Source organism: Platichthys flesus, chromosome 22 (assembly GCF_949316205.1).
Source record: "Platichthys flesus chromosome 22, fPlaFle2.1, whole genome shotgun sequence".
Lineage (NCBI taxonomy): Eukaryota > Metazoa > Chordata > Actinopteri > Pleuronectiformes > Pleuronectidae > Platichthys > Platichthys flesus.
This window is the reverse complement of record NC_084966.1, coordinates 9,261,925-9,277,752: the sequence shown is the minus strand read 5'-3', so window position 1 is coordinate 9,277,752 and position 15,828 is coordinate 9,261,925. Positions and strand designations below refer to the sequence as shown.

Here is a 15,828-nt window from a genome sequence, read left to right as displayed (position 1 = left end):
TATTCTACAGAACAATGCCACGTGCACTCTCTCATGTCTGGAGACATTTCACCCCAGCCAATGTAGAAGGAAAGATGCAGAAGCATATAGTCAAGTGCCCAAAGTTTCCTCAGGGCTCAAATCAGCCTATGACGAAACAAAATGTTTATATTTATCTCTGTATATGACAAGGTAAATACAGTTGGTATAAATTACGCAACTAAATATATTGTATATAAAGTATATTCCCGTATATTCCCATGGAAAGTTTCCAACTTTGAATATTCCCGGAATTTGTGCAACCCTAGATATGTGTAACGCACATGCACCAGAAACAAGAACAGCAATGGCGGCTCTACACCGGTTTCTCCACGTTTGGTCTAATTACAAGTTGCAGCTAAACGAAGCGGCGCAGCCATTTGCGGACGTCTGCCTCAAAAGACATTACTTGGACCACAGCGTTGATAGAGACTTCATCACCAACCCGACACTCTCGTTTGAGCAGTTGTAGTCGTATCTGTGTTTTCGTCCGGATTGAAATTCCATTCCCAAAAATATCTGCATCGGTGTACACGGGGCCTTAATCAACTATCGATAGTTTAGTAAATGGCGATTCGCTGCGGCCCAAATGCAATTAAACCCAGAGTTGACCCACAATCGTTCCATCTCGCTGCATTTCTCCGAATCTCCACAGTCGGGCTACGAGAAACAGCTGAGTCCACTTACTTTCCTCACGCGTCTGCACTCCACCTCCTCTCCGTCTCCACTCCTCCGACCCCGGGGTCAATCGACCCTGCCGCGCTTCACCTCTGGAAAGCGCTTGACCTAAACCCCCGCGCCGAGTCAATCGGCATTCACCGCACCACTTCAACCATCTGTGCCAATTCCACACAAGCTCCCAGGTATTCCAGGTTACGGCGCAGGAGCAGCCTCCACTCTGCATGTCAGAGTTAATACAACGGACGGGCAGGATTTTGTATTAGACCAGTATAGAAGGCTTAATCTATGTTTCATGGATTCTCTTTCTTCTTGCGCTCTGAATGTTCCTGTCCTTTTATATATATTCATCGGTCTCTCTCTTGCTCTGTCCCTCCTCCTCGTATCTCTCTTTTAGAGCGAGCGAGACAAGGATTTTTGTCAGACCACTTTTGTAAAAACTGCAATGTCCCAGACATTAGTGGATGGACGTGCGATTTTGTTCATTCTTCCATGAGTTCACTTCAGGGGAACCTTTACTTTCAGTGGTGGAGAGTTTCAGATTTCCGTTGTATTTAGAAGCAGCACTTAGCTTCAATTGTTACAACAGGGTGACTCTAACAAGTGGAGAGCTGTGGGACTTGACAATGACACAACCAAATAATGAAATGCATAAATAACATGAGAAACCGATAAGAATAAATATGATATAGTGTCACATCATTAAAATGTGCAGTTATCCTTAGAATTGCCTCAGTGGTATTCAAATCAATTCAAATGTATGATTAAAGTTGATACACGAGGTGCTTTGCAGTACAGTCAATATTCAACAATAGAAGAAAATGCAAAAATACAATGAACTATGAAATAAGTAAGTCGTTGAAAATGAATAAAATTCCTGCGTGCACATTATTGTAAGAGAGTTTTCCCAAACGACTGAGCTGTGCCTACAATATAATTCTCTATATTAGCTTTATGTCAGCATTTAGCTCAATCTAGTGCTGCCTCACACCTTCGCCCCGTGTTTAGTACTCCTTACTTCACTCTCTCAAAGTTGTGATTTATAACTCGAGGATCTGAGTCAATTTGTCTAAGTGATGTGAATTATAGATGTAAACCTCCAGCCTCCGGCAGACAGGAGGGTCTTACACTGCTGCAGGGGCCGGTTTCCGGCCGTTTTGAAATACTGCATTATGATCCTAAATTTAAAAATGACAAGAGGACGAAGTGCAATAAAGAAACGGCCATGGTGCTTCATTCTTATCAGCGAGATGAAACTAAAATACCTGAGTGTCACCCAGAAATAACGAGAGCCTGTATCCCCGTGTTTCATCCCGTCAGCTCTGTTGATTAACTGTAATCGTATTTTTTTTATTTAATTTAACATTTGATCCATACGTTTCCACATGAATAAAGTCTGCTTAACCTTAGCACCTGATATAAACAAATGATAGATATACAGGTTTGCAGTAAATCAGTTTCTGGCGGGCGGGGGAGGATCCAGTATACGTAGGCCAAAGTGTATATTTAAGCATTTATAGGTTTGACAGGGGACATATTTAAAGCTTCGGCTGATAGCTCTCCTTGACAGGGCGAGGCAGGTCATCAGGGATTCAAACACTGTGGCAGCGTTCAGTCAGGGGCATCACTCAGTGAAATAGCAGGTTGTTTATCTGCAGAGCGAGGGAGGGGCGACCGGAGAGATTGACTGAAAGACAAGCGAGGAGCGGAGGGGGAGAGAGAGAGAGAGAGAGAGAGAGAGCGAGAGAGAGAGAGAGAGAGAGAGAGAGAGAGAGAGAGAGAGAGAGAGAGAGAGAGAGAGAGAGAGAGAAATTTGATCGGTGCATGCTGGGAACTTATCAGTATGCTGCCGGTGTGCGCCGCCAACCACTCTCTGTCACACACACACACACACACACACACACAAGCTGCACAAGGATGGCCGTCAGGATAGACAAATAACAGAGTAATGTAATCATGTAAACGCTCCATCACTCTCATCATCCCACGGATTCAGCATTCCCGGTTCATACACACACACACCGACACACACACATACACACGCACACAAACTTGTTTTCTTAATACCCATGAAACACTGCACTGACCTCATTTTCTTCAGGATCCTCGCGTTTTCAGGGCTAAGTATCAAACTTAAGATTCTCTGACAGCTAACCTGTAGTAGTACTTAGATTTCAGAACTGCACGCTGTGTTGTACTTGGGCAAAGTTTGTCTTCATCACAGATATCTGAGGACTTGAGGAATCATGTTTGCGCTCCACAAATGAAGCCATATAGTGAGTATAGTATTGCTATTGCTTTCAGAAGAGCACATGTCTGAGTAAGTTGCTACTGATATTTCCTTGTAAAATGACCCCTATGTGAAAATCTCATTAGTTTCCCTTGATTTGAGTAAATAGACTTCAATAGTGCCTCTAAATACGCCTTCTTTTTATATATATGAATATAATTCTTTTTCACTCCTTTTATTTTGCCCTCAATGCCTCAGCTGAACTGCTCATATAAGCGTGAATGGAGCATCTTGTGTACGAGAGCATTTCTTATATGATTAGAAATCACAGAGATACAGTATTTGAGATATCCGGTGGATTATCCCTGATCACACGGTGGATTTGGGAGCGCTGCCTAAGTCTCCTCAGTGGAGAAGCTGCTAGTCCGACATGAAGTGAATAAGCCCGAAAGCTCCTAATGGGCCTGCTGGTTTACAGATTATAAAAGGTATTTGTCAGTGTGTTCTGCTGGTGAAAGGCAGGGGCTGCTGAGAGTTGGGAAAAGTAAAAAAAAAAAAAAATACATGTACTTCCTGCTGTTCTTCACAGTCTTCATCGATATCCTCTTCTCATTCTGCTTCTCAATTACTTGTAGCACTAAAGGTCGCCAGACATCAGTGCTTTTACTGTTCCAGCCAGAGTCAAACCTCATATGTTACAAATTGTACATACACGCACAAATTTGCATTTTTGTGGTATTTACAGCATGAAGCCTAGCGTGAAATATGGCTGTATGCTGTTTCTAAGCCCCCCCCCCCCCCCCTCCACCGCTGCTGCGTTCAGGGAACAGCGCATGATTGATAGATCAGCACTTGCACTCTTGAATTTATGCACACACCATGATACCCCCCCCCCCCTCCTCCTCCCCTCCCTTTAAAATGTTTTCCGACATAAGGTCATAATTTATCTTGCCTCCGGTTACTTCCTCCTCTTCCCTCCCTCCCGACTCTTGATAGCATTGCTTGTAATTTATCGTATTGTTTTTAATTAAGTGGATGGCAAAGGGTTTTGAGTGCCCAGCAGTTTGACGACGCGCCGCTTCTTATCGGATTTGCAAAATTCAGTTCAGAACAGTTCCCAAACCGCGCGGCTGCACGTCACGTCAAATGCCACCTTTCAGATGAAGCGACGGCTGGGATGGTGGGGAAAACAAACTTCAGACAGGGGGACGCCGCAGATTCCCAGCTCCCGCAGCCTGGCTGGTGTGTTCTCAGTCTGGCACAGAGGATCAGAGAGGAGGCAGCTTTGGATTACAGCGATGTCTGTCCTGATAAAGGAAAAAAAAACTTTAAATTAAATGGAGTCGCAGCAGGCTCGGTGCGGCGCTCCCTTCTTTCTCGCATCGAAACCCAGGGTTCATATCTGTGCGTCTTGTCTTATGAAACACGAATGCGAATTTCATCCTTCTAAAACTCTGCTAATTGTTGAAGTAATTCTCATCCTGTCTGTGAGGCTGTCGTCCACTTCTTGCAGCAGGAGCGGATCCTGGCAGATATTGGGGGGAAAGTCGGTTTCCAGCCTAGACAAGTGCCAGTTTGTGGCAGGGACAACATGTAGCCTTCTTGCAGATATGAAGTCAAGTCCGAACATCTTCCTGAGACATTTTCGAAGAATGCAAAAGTCAGTTGCTGCAGATATTTTCTGGAACTTTTTAGGCCAGCCCCCTGGCAAACCGTCAAAGTGAGAATACAGAAGGAAAATCCACAGCAACTGGATGTGTTGAGGAAGTAGTGAAAGTTGAAAGAAGGATATAAAAGACACGTAGAGGTCGCTGGCATCAGCTTGGAAAGAAGTTCCTCAGGAATTTATACGTCACGTTCTGCCCAGATGACCCCTTGCCTGAATGTTCCGGACATTTTCCTGTAGCTGTCCAAATTCGGCACTTTTTTCCAGAGTCCATGTTTGAAAAAACTAGAGACAAACAATCGTTTACCTTCACATTCACTCCTACGGCCCTAAAGTCTCCGATCAACCTAAGACCTATCTGCGTGTCTCTGGAAGTCAGAGTGGGGGGGTGGGGGTTATGCATACTCTTGCTGTGAAGCGACAGTGCTAACCACGGCACCACTGGGCCGCTGGTCAAACCACCAGAGGGCTTAATAGGGGAAATACACTGCAGCAAAGAGTCATGGGTGAGAACGAGCAAATCAAGTTGATTATCCACGGTGCACAGTGAGACGTACGTGTGAATAATCCGAGGTTCGGCTGTTGGAGTCTACGTGTTTGTTCTGTTTGACTGCCGTTAAACGTGATTTCCCCAGACATCAGGTCAGTGGAGAGTATGCCTCAAAGGTTATTTGTGTAGATATTCACAAGACTGCGATTTGACTCCGATGGAGATCTGACACTCGGCAATCACCGCCTGATGACCTTCCTCACATCACACCATTAAAATCCTTTCTTTCCCGAGTGCATCACTCACTCAGTCGTGTCAGCGCCCCCTGGGAGAATTCATGTCACCTTTTTCACGGCAAATACTTCCTATCACACTGACCTTTTGTCATCCCCAGACGCTTCAGTCAATGTTATGGTAATTTACCCGGATGGACACATGTAGGGTTTTCAAATGCACATTATAAATTGTTGCACTGCAGCCGGATTAATAGCGTGACGCTTGCTCCCAAAATCCCTTCGTAACCCTTTTGAGGAATGAATTTACTCCCATATGTTGATTCAGACTGGAAGGGCAGCGGCATAGGTTTGTACAAATGACTCCAATTATCCTGTCTATGCACCAGAACAGCACACCCTGCGCCCCGCGCAGCGGGGCGCCGTGTAGATGATGTCTGCTCTCACTAGAGCGGTAACCTTTCCCTCTGCGTCCTTCCTGCAGAGTCTCCCTTTCCTCGTGGGCTCCTCTGTCACACTGGTTGGTCGTGTCCGGATTCGGCTCTCGTTATAGAAACCTGTTTGTGCCGAGCTCTCATAACACACGATGCAAGACAACTCCTGTGATTTGTTGTGGTTCCTCTATGTCAGAAACGATACGCTAGAGTGCGTCCAATGGGATTACGATCTAAATAAACGTCATAGTCACACCATGCCCATGTAGGGAGTCATGCTAAATGACCTTGGACGAGCTAGCTAACGCTAGAGCTAACGCTAGCCGGGCTCCACCGGCCCGGTTAGCTTGAAAGCTAACACTACAGTTAGCTCGCTGCTGCTACCCGTCAGACATTTAAGTGGCCGCACAAACAAGGGACCCCGGGACACCTCTAAACGTTGACTCAACAGTGTGGAAGGATGCTGCTGCTGCGCCAGCTCAAGCTCCCACTGCTCCCACTGTTCCCACTGTGGGGCTGCGCTGGGGCTCTCTCAGCCAGGCTCAGCAGGGGTGAAGGGGGCGGGGCACTCAAAACAGGTGAATCTGAGGAGGGCTGTTTTAGACAGGGTAAAAAGGTGTTTTAAATGATCCTTGTGGTATTTTGACCAAAATATGTTACAGACATTTCAATAAAACCCCAAGGAACCATATCAACTGTGGTAAAATGGGCATAATATGTCCCCTTTAAAGTAATTGGTTAATGAGAAGAATAAAATGTATCTACCTTTTTTCCCACTTTGGAGAAGTAGCATATTGTGGTAATATCTTAATTAGTTGTTGATGGAATTCAAGATCAAATTGAATGTAATGCTGCTGACAAACTAACCAACCAATGGACAGGACTGAAAACATAAGGTCCTTGGTGGAGCTTAGCGTATGAATTCTTTAAGTGCAAAACCTTCAGGTTTTCTTAACTTGAAATTCTGACATGAAGCGCCTGAAGGAAAAACACATTTTCCACCGCATTGGGAACGTGTGCTGTATTTCTAAGGAGAACGTGTGATGTGAGTTGTCCGAACGTCTCACTACATGCATTCGTACCGCTTGAGCACCACAGTCCCACCATGTAAAAACCCGGCTCTCTACTTTACCCCCCCGGAGAAAAGTGAGGCAACGATTTCCAAAACCCACTCACGCCCTCTCACCCTCCTGCCTCCTTCTGAATCTAGATTTGAGCCGATAAGTTACAGCAGCTCTCACTCCTTGCTTTCTCAAACCATGTTCCCCTCATTCACTTCACATGGCCGCCTCGGTTAAAGTTGGCGCCCGGGTCTTCTTTGTTCATTCTGCTCACGTGCGGCCGTAGATTTCCAACACAGTGTCTCCTGAAACGCTGGGAAAGGCACCCCCAGTACCAACCACTCTGCTGTGTCCTGTTTCCATTACACCGACTCCCCAGGAGAGGGAGAGGGTATGGATATAGCAGCACTCTCTCTCTCTTTCTCTCTCCCTCCCCCCTTACTTCTCTGTCTCCCTGTGTCGTTCCCTCTCTCGCTCAGTAAGCACAATAAGCTGTCTTGATCTCACCCGGTGGGTTTGCTTCACTGGACCATTTAGAGACTAGATTCTTTTCATCATGGCTTAGGGGACCGAGGCCACTCCGCTGCGATGAGGTACCGCCAATCAATGCGCTGGTGTAAGTGTAGAAGGGAGTTTGGTCAAAGTGCTACATGGCAAATGGAAGTGTCTTCACATGTTTAGTTGGTTGGGGGTATATGGACAGCTATATTTTAAATCTATTCCATTTCACTGCTGTCCATCTGTGCCTCACATAATCATAGGTGAGGAAATAGGTCTTCCATCGTGAGAAATTGTTCTGGATAAGCTGACAAATCATGGTGCCCCGCACTTATTTCCATTCCTGACACCCAGTGTTTCTCGGACCAGGTTATTTCCAGGATATTACTGTAAAGTCTAAATCATGTAATGTTGAATAGTCTAGATGTCTCTCATAGGAGGACCGCGGTCAAGGTCTGGACCCCAGACGCCGTCCTATCCGGTTCCAGACCTTTGACCGATGGGCGCCTTTACGGCTCTGGTTTCCCAATTGCAATATTCCTTCTTTGATTTGACACGGTCGGTAATTGACTACACACAGATGTTGTCTCTGCATGCGTTCACTGGTGCGGGCTATATAAAATGGTGTTTTTGATATTTTGTCTCTCCGCCTGTGCCTCAGTGAATAGAAAGTAGGTCATCCATCATGACAAATTCCTCAGGAGGAACTGAGAAATCATAGTGGACCAGGCTATTTCCAGGAGGATATTGCATAGTCTAAATTATATAATATTGAGTAGTGTAGACCAGTGGTCACAAATAGGCATTGGGACCCAAATGACGTCCTTTCTATTTTGCGCAGAGACAAACTTTAGCCTGTACAGTACTGGATTAGAGGACCAGTAAACGTATTAACCAATCGCATTATACTTTACAGTATTAATGGTTTGTGCTGTATGAAATTATTCTCTAGACAGTGGTCTTTCAATCTGAGCCTCATTGAAAATAGATCTTAATTTGTGAGAAACTACACGAGACAAAGCATTGTACCCAGAGTTTGTTGAACCAGGCTATTTCCAGCACGATATTTTATAGTTTAAGTGATATAATATTGTATAGAGTAGACGATCTGCCTCTCAGTCAGCTGGAGTATACAGTCTGAGGTTTATGCTCATGACTTCTTTCACTTGGATTACCATTGACCTGTTTTAGCTCATGTTGGTGTGAGTAACACAAGCCTGGCTGTAATTTGTCAGGAATGAGCCAGACCGGGCGAAGAAACAGCATTTGATAAATTCGGCAGCTCCCAAAAGTCGCCCGTGCAAGTGCCATGAGTCATAACATCTCATCAATAACAAGCAAATTCAAGTAAGCAAAGCCTGGACGGAGGCAGGGACTTTGTGAGCCACCCTCCATTTGGCATGGGGAGATTTTGTTTTCAGTCGTGCGGCACACAGGAAGGTACACCTGGAGGCCTGGAGGCGGAGATGTAGAGCTCAGATCCTCTGGACGCTAGTTAAGAAAATAATTCAAATTGAAAGCTCTCGCGAAAGTGGCCCCAAGCTGAGCATCTAACCGCGGGGAGCTTCGGCCAGGAAATGGGACTGTCGGGGGTGTGTGTGCGCTTCAAAGGTGACACAGCAAGGTCTCAAGGAACCTGCCATTTAGCGCCATGCCTCTGTTTCTTTCTTGCCACATTTTTTCCATTCTCGTCACGTGTCTGGCCCCTCCATTAGCGGCGGAGCTACATGAACCCGCTTCGGGATTCGCGAGACGGCTTCTTTATTCTAGGTCAAGTCCAAAAAGGAGTCCCTGCACAGCCCTGCACACCAAAGCCCAGCAAGCGCTCAGGCCCTGCTGGTATCCAATCCCTGTCTTCTCACTTGGAGGAAAGCTCTTTTTTTTTATTTTTTACTCACAGTGAACAGCAGCATCAGCAATTCAGACCAAGTATCAGGTTGGACATGAACCCAAGGATTTCCGGAGGGTTTTACTCTTTCTGCTGTGGCCTTGGAGAGAATAAAAAGGACTAACTGCAAAACAAACGCACCTGAATTCTAGTATTGGCTTCATAATTCATATGCAATTGCCACCATCATATTTTAACCTATTCTGTGGCGTTTGTCTAACGTTTTGTGAAGTGCCCTGTAAGTGTTTCATTAATGTCTAATCAGCTTTTCATTAGGAGAATTCAACTGTGACTCCTCCACGCGGGAGTAGAAGCAACACAGGGTTTCTCAGTGGTAATGATTCTCTGGCCGGATCGGGCCTCGACAACAGGTGCCGCCTCTGCGCCGACGGACGTTATGAGAACATCAATGCGAGGAGCGGGTGTTGATCTTTGCAAATGTCACGCTCGGGGCTCCACGAGGCTCGACTCGGACTTGTTATTCGCCCGACCCCCCAGCCTGTTTGCTCCCCGCCCGCCCTTCTAATATTCAACAGCGCTCCCTTATTTAATTTCCGGAACACAGCTTGTTCCCCGGCAAAAGTAGCACAGCGGAAAGAGAATTGTAATTTCACAACACACCGTTGAGCGTTTCCCCCGTTATGATTGCCATGTGTTAACTCGCTTTCTACAATCCAGAAAGAGGCAGTTTACACATCGCATTGTGTCTCTGGATAACTGCTTTACCTGCATTAATTAAGGGGAATCGCGGGCGGCGGCAGTTTTGGCTGCTTAGCGATAATGAGGTGCAATGCCAAGTATGAATAACAAGAGATTGACCATACGCGAGGGAGACGCGGCTAAATGAATACTGAACACAGCGCAGACAATGGCCGCCTTCAAATCCCTGATTGGAGAGGCGAGGGCTGTAATAAAGCAAACAAAATGAATGCCGAACAGAGAGACGATTAGACCGCCACATCTGGCGACGCGATGTGAATGGGTACTCAGCCGCGGCAATTACAGGGCTGGTGTAACCCCTTCACTGCCTGGATGTTAAAAGACAAAATGCCCATTTCCCACTGTTAGATGATTTCAGGGAAAGGCATCACGCTGCCCCGTTGGATCTGGGAACCCCCCCCCCCCCCCCCCCCCCCCAGCGATTATCATGTTATCTCCGCTGATTCAATTCCTGGGCTGTTTCTCCGTCCACATCAGTCACTCGCCATCCCTCAAGGCGAATCTTCGAGTCCCTTCATGAAGAGCTCTTGTATTAAAGGAAGGAGTAATTATAGAGGAGGGAGAACATCAACTGGAGGGAGGGAGAAAAGAGGAGATGTCGGAAGACATGCCAGAACTGATATTTTGGCAAAGATTTTTTTTAGGGCCGTGGTTGAGAAGCAGAGGCTGTTCATCTAGTCAGCTTTTTATGATTAAAGAAATACCTTTAATTTTGAATGTGTGATAATACATATATTAAAGGAGAAACAGCTGAAGTACGATCAGCCTCTGGCCTCACAATACAGGTGGGAAAAGCATTTATTCTCATGTTATTGTTGGTGATGATGCTGGTGGAAAGTGCAGTGTCACGGTTTCCTCAAACTGGTTTGACGTTTATAGCGATTTACAATGAATAAGCTGTGTTTTAATAATTCATTACGATATTGGCAGCAATTTGTTACTCATCCATATTTTTTAATATGAATGCTTTTTAAACCTCAACTGATTGAAGATGGCAGAAATGTTCCAACACCATTTTCAAGGAATACACAGAACTACTTCAAAATGGATCTTGTTCCTCCCACGCAATATTCCAAGCAGCCAGTGGCCTCCATTAAAATCAATATTGTACAAAAGACACTTTCAGAAACCTCCGACTTGCTTGCAGAGTACCAGTAATCTGTAAAGTGTGCTGTCCCTGCCCCGCGATGTTTGTCTTTAATTGACAGCTCCCCACGTCTCACCAAAACCATTTAACAGAAAGCGAGATATGTGCAAGTTTTTCAGATTGCAAATTCCAAAATACAAAACCTGTTTCCTCTCTGAAGTTTCCCCTCCCGGCTGCAGGGCTTAATTCATTCAAGGCTGTTAAAAGCAGAAAGAGAAAAAAGAAAGTCTTTCCTCCTCGAGAGCCGGATTGTTTGGATCTGATTTGGGAAATGCTGGTAGATTAACTTGTCATGGACAGTGCGCACACTCTGCATGCAGCTACACTGATCTGTGATCTGTGTAATCTCCGGTGCACAAGGGGCGATATGATGCTCTGTTCACTCTGCATGGGAGGTCTTTCAATTCTCTGATGTTTGTTCTTTCCCACGTGTGCAGCTCCAGTCCCCCCCCCCCCCCCCCCACACGGACATATGCCCTCGTTCTTACCTCTGTCAGTGGCACCGAGATGCAAAGAGAAAAAGGCATGCCTGCCTGCTCTGTCTGTCTGACTCTGTGTCGCCCCCCCCCACCCCTGTTACGTTTCATGTCTGCTCAGCCACGGGAATCTTTGCTGACGTCTCCGTCCACAGTGACAGAGAGAGATGCTCCGGAGGTGTGGGGGGGGGGAGATAAGAGCGAGGGGACAATTGCGTTAAGACTCACTTTACCCCCACGACCACCAAGACCAGAGGTTGGGATTTCGAAATGTGAGATCCTCCTGCGTTTGAATTCCCGGCAAGGCCGCGAGTGCATGCACACCTCGCGCACGTGCAGTGAACAAGCCAACGCAAATGAACACGCCATCGCTAAGGGAATAACGTGAAGCCACGTGCACAACAAGCTCCATGGATTGAGTCTTGGAGGGGAGCGCCGTGGCTGTTGCCATCATAGCAGTGGAGCTGTCAGTTTTTTACAGTGCAACACGCTGTTCGAATCCACGGGTGAAGCCTCCTGACATCAAACGTGGCACACAAAAGCGTCCCTGTTTCCGTTTATTGTCGTCTGCACCTGTCAACATGGTGTGTTTTCTTTTCTTTTTTTTTTGTATGTGTGTGTTTCATGTGCTCCTCCTGCTCTGTAGCACCACAGAGACCCCTGGTGGACTTGGCACGCATAGCAATAAGTGTGTGTTGGTGGGGATGCGTGTGTGTAGGTGGGGGTCAGACACACACACACACATACACACACACACACACACACACACACACACACAGCTCTTATCTCTCAGCTGTGGACAGCGTCTGTGACGGGGACGAGAGACAAAATGCAAAAACTGTCGTCCAACTCTGGGCCTTTTTTTTTGGGGGGGGGGGGGGGGTGTATCATCTGATCACACTAGGATTCACTAGAGGGCCACATTAGAGCAGGCCCTGGTGAAATAAAATGCCTATTATCTTTTGAGCTGGCGAGTACCCAATTATGCGCCGCAGTTATCTCCCATCTCACAGACTTCTGAGTCCTCGCCACAGGGCCAATGAGCAAGGAGTTGCTAATGAAGAGCTTCCGAATAACCTTTTTGCCTTCCTGGATGCACACAACCGCCGGGGCCTCCTTGATCGTTGGTGGCTTCTTTTTTTTTTTTTTATGGATCAGAGTTATTCCCCCTTCGCTTTGATGATGTGGTGGTTCTTTCTCTCCCCCCCTTGAGCCTGTCGCCGCACACTCATGAGTTCAGCACCGGCTGCAGCGTGTGCGCGATAAGTGTAAGAGAAGAATGAGATGTCTCTAATCTACGGCGGTGAGAGAAAATATATATAACAGCGTTGTTCGAAACGAGCCGGGCAGAGAGACAGGCTCCTGCTGATGTGGAGGCAGGGGGTTGGACTGTTGACATTTTTGCTGCAGTTTCTTAGCGCTTGCAGGAACATTGCACTGCTTCATTTCAGTGCGCCTGCTTTAGCTGCACACAAAACCACTTGTTTCAAACAGATTGACATTTTGGGCAAATTCAATGAAACACACGATTGAACCTTTGCGGAGAAACATAATGAAAGCAGATGTTTTAATGAGCAGTTGGCCTCATCAGCAAGGCCCGGGACCCCCAACTGACGCGGACTTTTATTCCGCCCCCACACCTCAAGGATGTGTTAAATTAACACATATCATATTATATTATACTGCATTACATTGCATATTGCAATCTGACACTGTTCACTGTTTCACTTTTTACTTCACTTTTTATATCTTTTAACTTTTATATATTTTTATTCAGAAATGTTTATGTCAAAATAAATGTTACTTTGTATAAATATTGGAAAAGAGTGAGTAAATAAGAAGTAAACAGTCAGTAAATATATACTGGTTTTATATGTTGTATTGCTTTTCCTATGTATGTTGTATTTATTGCGTTTTTGTGTTTCTATGTTCATTGTATGCACCCACAACCAGAGCAAATTCCTTGTAGGTGTAAACCTACTTGGCAATAAAATACTTCTGATTCTGATTCTGATTCTGATATGATGTGAATCCTATGTTTAAGTCTCTGTGTCCTATCGTTTGTATATAAGACAGCACAGGTGTAGGTGCAGAGGTTCAGGGATAAGGCCAGTCACACTCATTTGTAATATATGTTGTGAAATACAGCATTGACCTCTGCTGGCACAAAGCATAAACGCCCTGTATCCTCTCATTGCATAAGCATGGCAAACTTTGTTATAGCATTTGTGTAGTTTGTGAACTGATGGTGACCCACACGTGCAGATGATGTAACCTCGTGGTCACAAGAGGATAATGTGTGTTACGTGAGCTTCTGCCTCATTTGCACGGAACAGGAAGAATGAAGCGTGAACTGTGAGTTTTCCAAATTAATGGAGGATCTGCCTTACCATTCCAGCGATTGAAGTTTTGCAAGTGGGGTCGGACAGAGGCTGCTGAGGAGCACGAGAGCTTTCGCCGAGGCACGGAAGTGCTGTGAAGTTGCCGCGTAAGAGGGTTCAAGAGAGCGTTTAAAAAGTTTGAGAGGCCAGCGGGGAAAGCGTAAAGGAATCCGGGATGGTTTGGAGATGGCACCTCGGGAGCCCGAGAGACGCTATCTGAATTGGTGGAATCAAGGAGGCTGTTGAAAAGAGAAAGAAGGGGTTTCATAAATGGAGGTGCTCTGCGTTAGGGGCGGGCGATTGTTTCCTGTGGAGGGGAACATGGAAAGAGTACAGACATTGTAATATTTTGTTGTTTTGGCATGTGTTACAATACCTGGCTCTGAGATGGAGGAAAGACAAGGGTGTTGCTTGTGTTTGTTTTTTTTTATAAGCAAGCCGAGGAGATCAAATACAAGTTTGCATTTTGTGTCCAGAAATCAAATTTGTCTGTGTTTTTTTAATTTGTCATGTTTTTGAAATGTGGACCTCATCGAAATTAGGTCACCTAACTGCACCAACAAACTATTGCTCCTCTGCAGATGTGCTGATTCATTTGGCCGTGTCCTCATGTCTCGTCCCTTGTCTCTCACAGGAAGTCCAGTCAACCTGACGTGCCGCGCGTTCTTCGGATACAGCGGAGACGTCAGCCCGCTCATCTACTGGATGAAGGGGGAGAAGTTTATCGAGGATCTGGACGAGGAGCGCGTTCAGGAGGGGGACATCAAGTAGGATTTTGAGTTTAAATCTGACGGTTATGATATATTACGTTGCATTTCATTTAGCTGACGCTTTTATCCAAAGCAACTTACAATAAGTGCATTCAACCCCGAGGGTACAGACCCAGGAGAACAAGAATCAACAAAGTACAATTTCTTCAAACTAAAGCAAAACTAGAAAGTGCTATAAGTAAATGCCATTCAAGTGGTACTAATTAGTTTTAAAAATTGAGTATTTTATATGAAATAATATGAACTAGGTTTGATAAAATATCAAGGACACCTCAGTTAAAACTCGTACAGTTGATCAGCCTCACAAATTACAGCCTCCAAAATTATCTTTAGAATAAATCAACTATTCAAATTCAATTAAATCTTAAAATTGTTGTTGATTATTTTGAAACTCTTTCATTCAGGCCTGTTGTATTTAACTGCCTTGAGCTTTCATTCAGGTTAAATAAACTGGCAAGTGTAGATTAATACAATCTCAATGCGTGTTATAGAAACTTTTATTCTTACTGAACAACTTGACTATAAACCAACATATAGATCGATACTCGATTTAGGTTAATGAAGCGAAAACAAAATATAAAGCAGCCGAATCAAAATACATGTTGCGCGGCAGAGTACAAAAGACTCGTTCCTGGTGCCTGTCAGTAATCCTAAAATTGCAATCCTAATATATCATGCCTGGCTGGGGATAGAGAGTAAACACAGTGCGGTCTTGCTGCGTCTCAAACAAAGCGCTCCAGGATGCTTTTGCTTCAAGTACCATGCATCGCTGTTGTGCCGCTGTGATAAGCCATTTCCAATTTGCAGAGCTTTGGTCTCCGTCTCGAATACTCCCACACTTTAGATGATCCTGTGCGAGCAGCTTCTCTTCCTGGGGATCCATTCAGTGGCGGGGCACGGCCGTCTTTGGGACGCACACTTGTCGTAATCAATTACATTGATTACCCCAGCTTTAATTTAGTCACCTACTGTCGTTAAACATCTCTCTATTTATGTGTCTCCCCCAACCACTCATCCGTAACTTGCCGAGGATCCAGGGAAGTGCAGTGTCGAGTTTGACTGAGCGGGTATTTCTGGGTTTCTTCTGCAGGACTAGTGCAGCAACCTTCAAGCCGTGGTTGTGTTTTAGACATGGTAA

The 15,828-nt window shown here is 45.5% G+C and overlaps 1 protein-coding gene across 1 annotated transcript in view; it reads left to right on the top strand.

Moving 5' to 3' along the window:
- LOC133933219 (interleukin-1 receptor accessory protein-like 1) overlaps positions 1–15,828 on the top strand; it is a 220,932-nt gene that overhangs the window by 177,720 nt on the left and 27,384 nt on the right. The window contains exon 7 of the mRNA XM_062380166.1: positions 14,555–14,687. Within this exon, the coding sequence (XP_062236150.1) occupies positions 14,555–14,687 (133 nt within the window). The remainder of the gene's footprint in view (positions 1–14,554; positions 14,688–15,828) is intronic.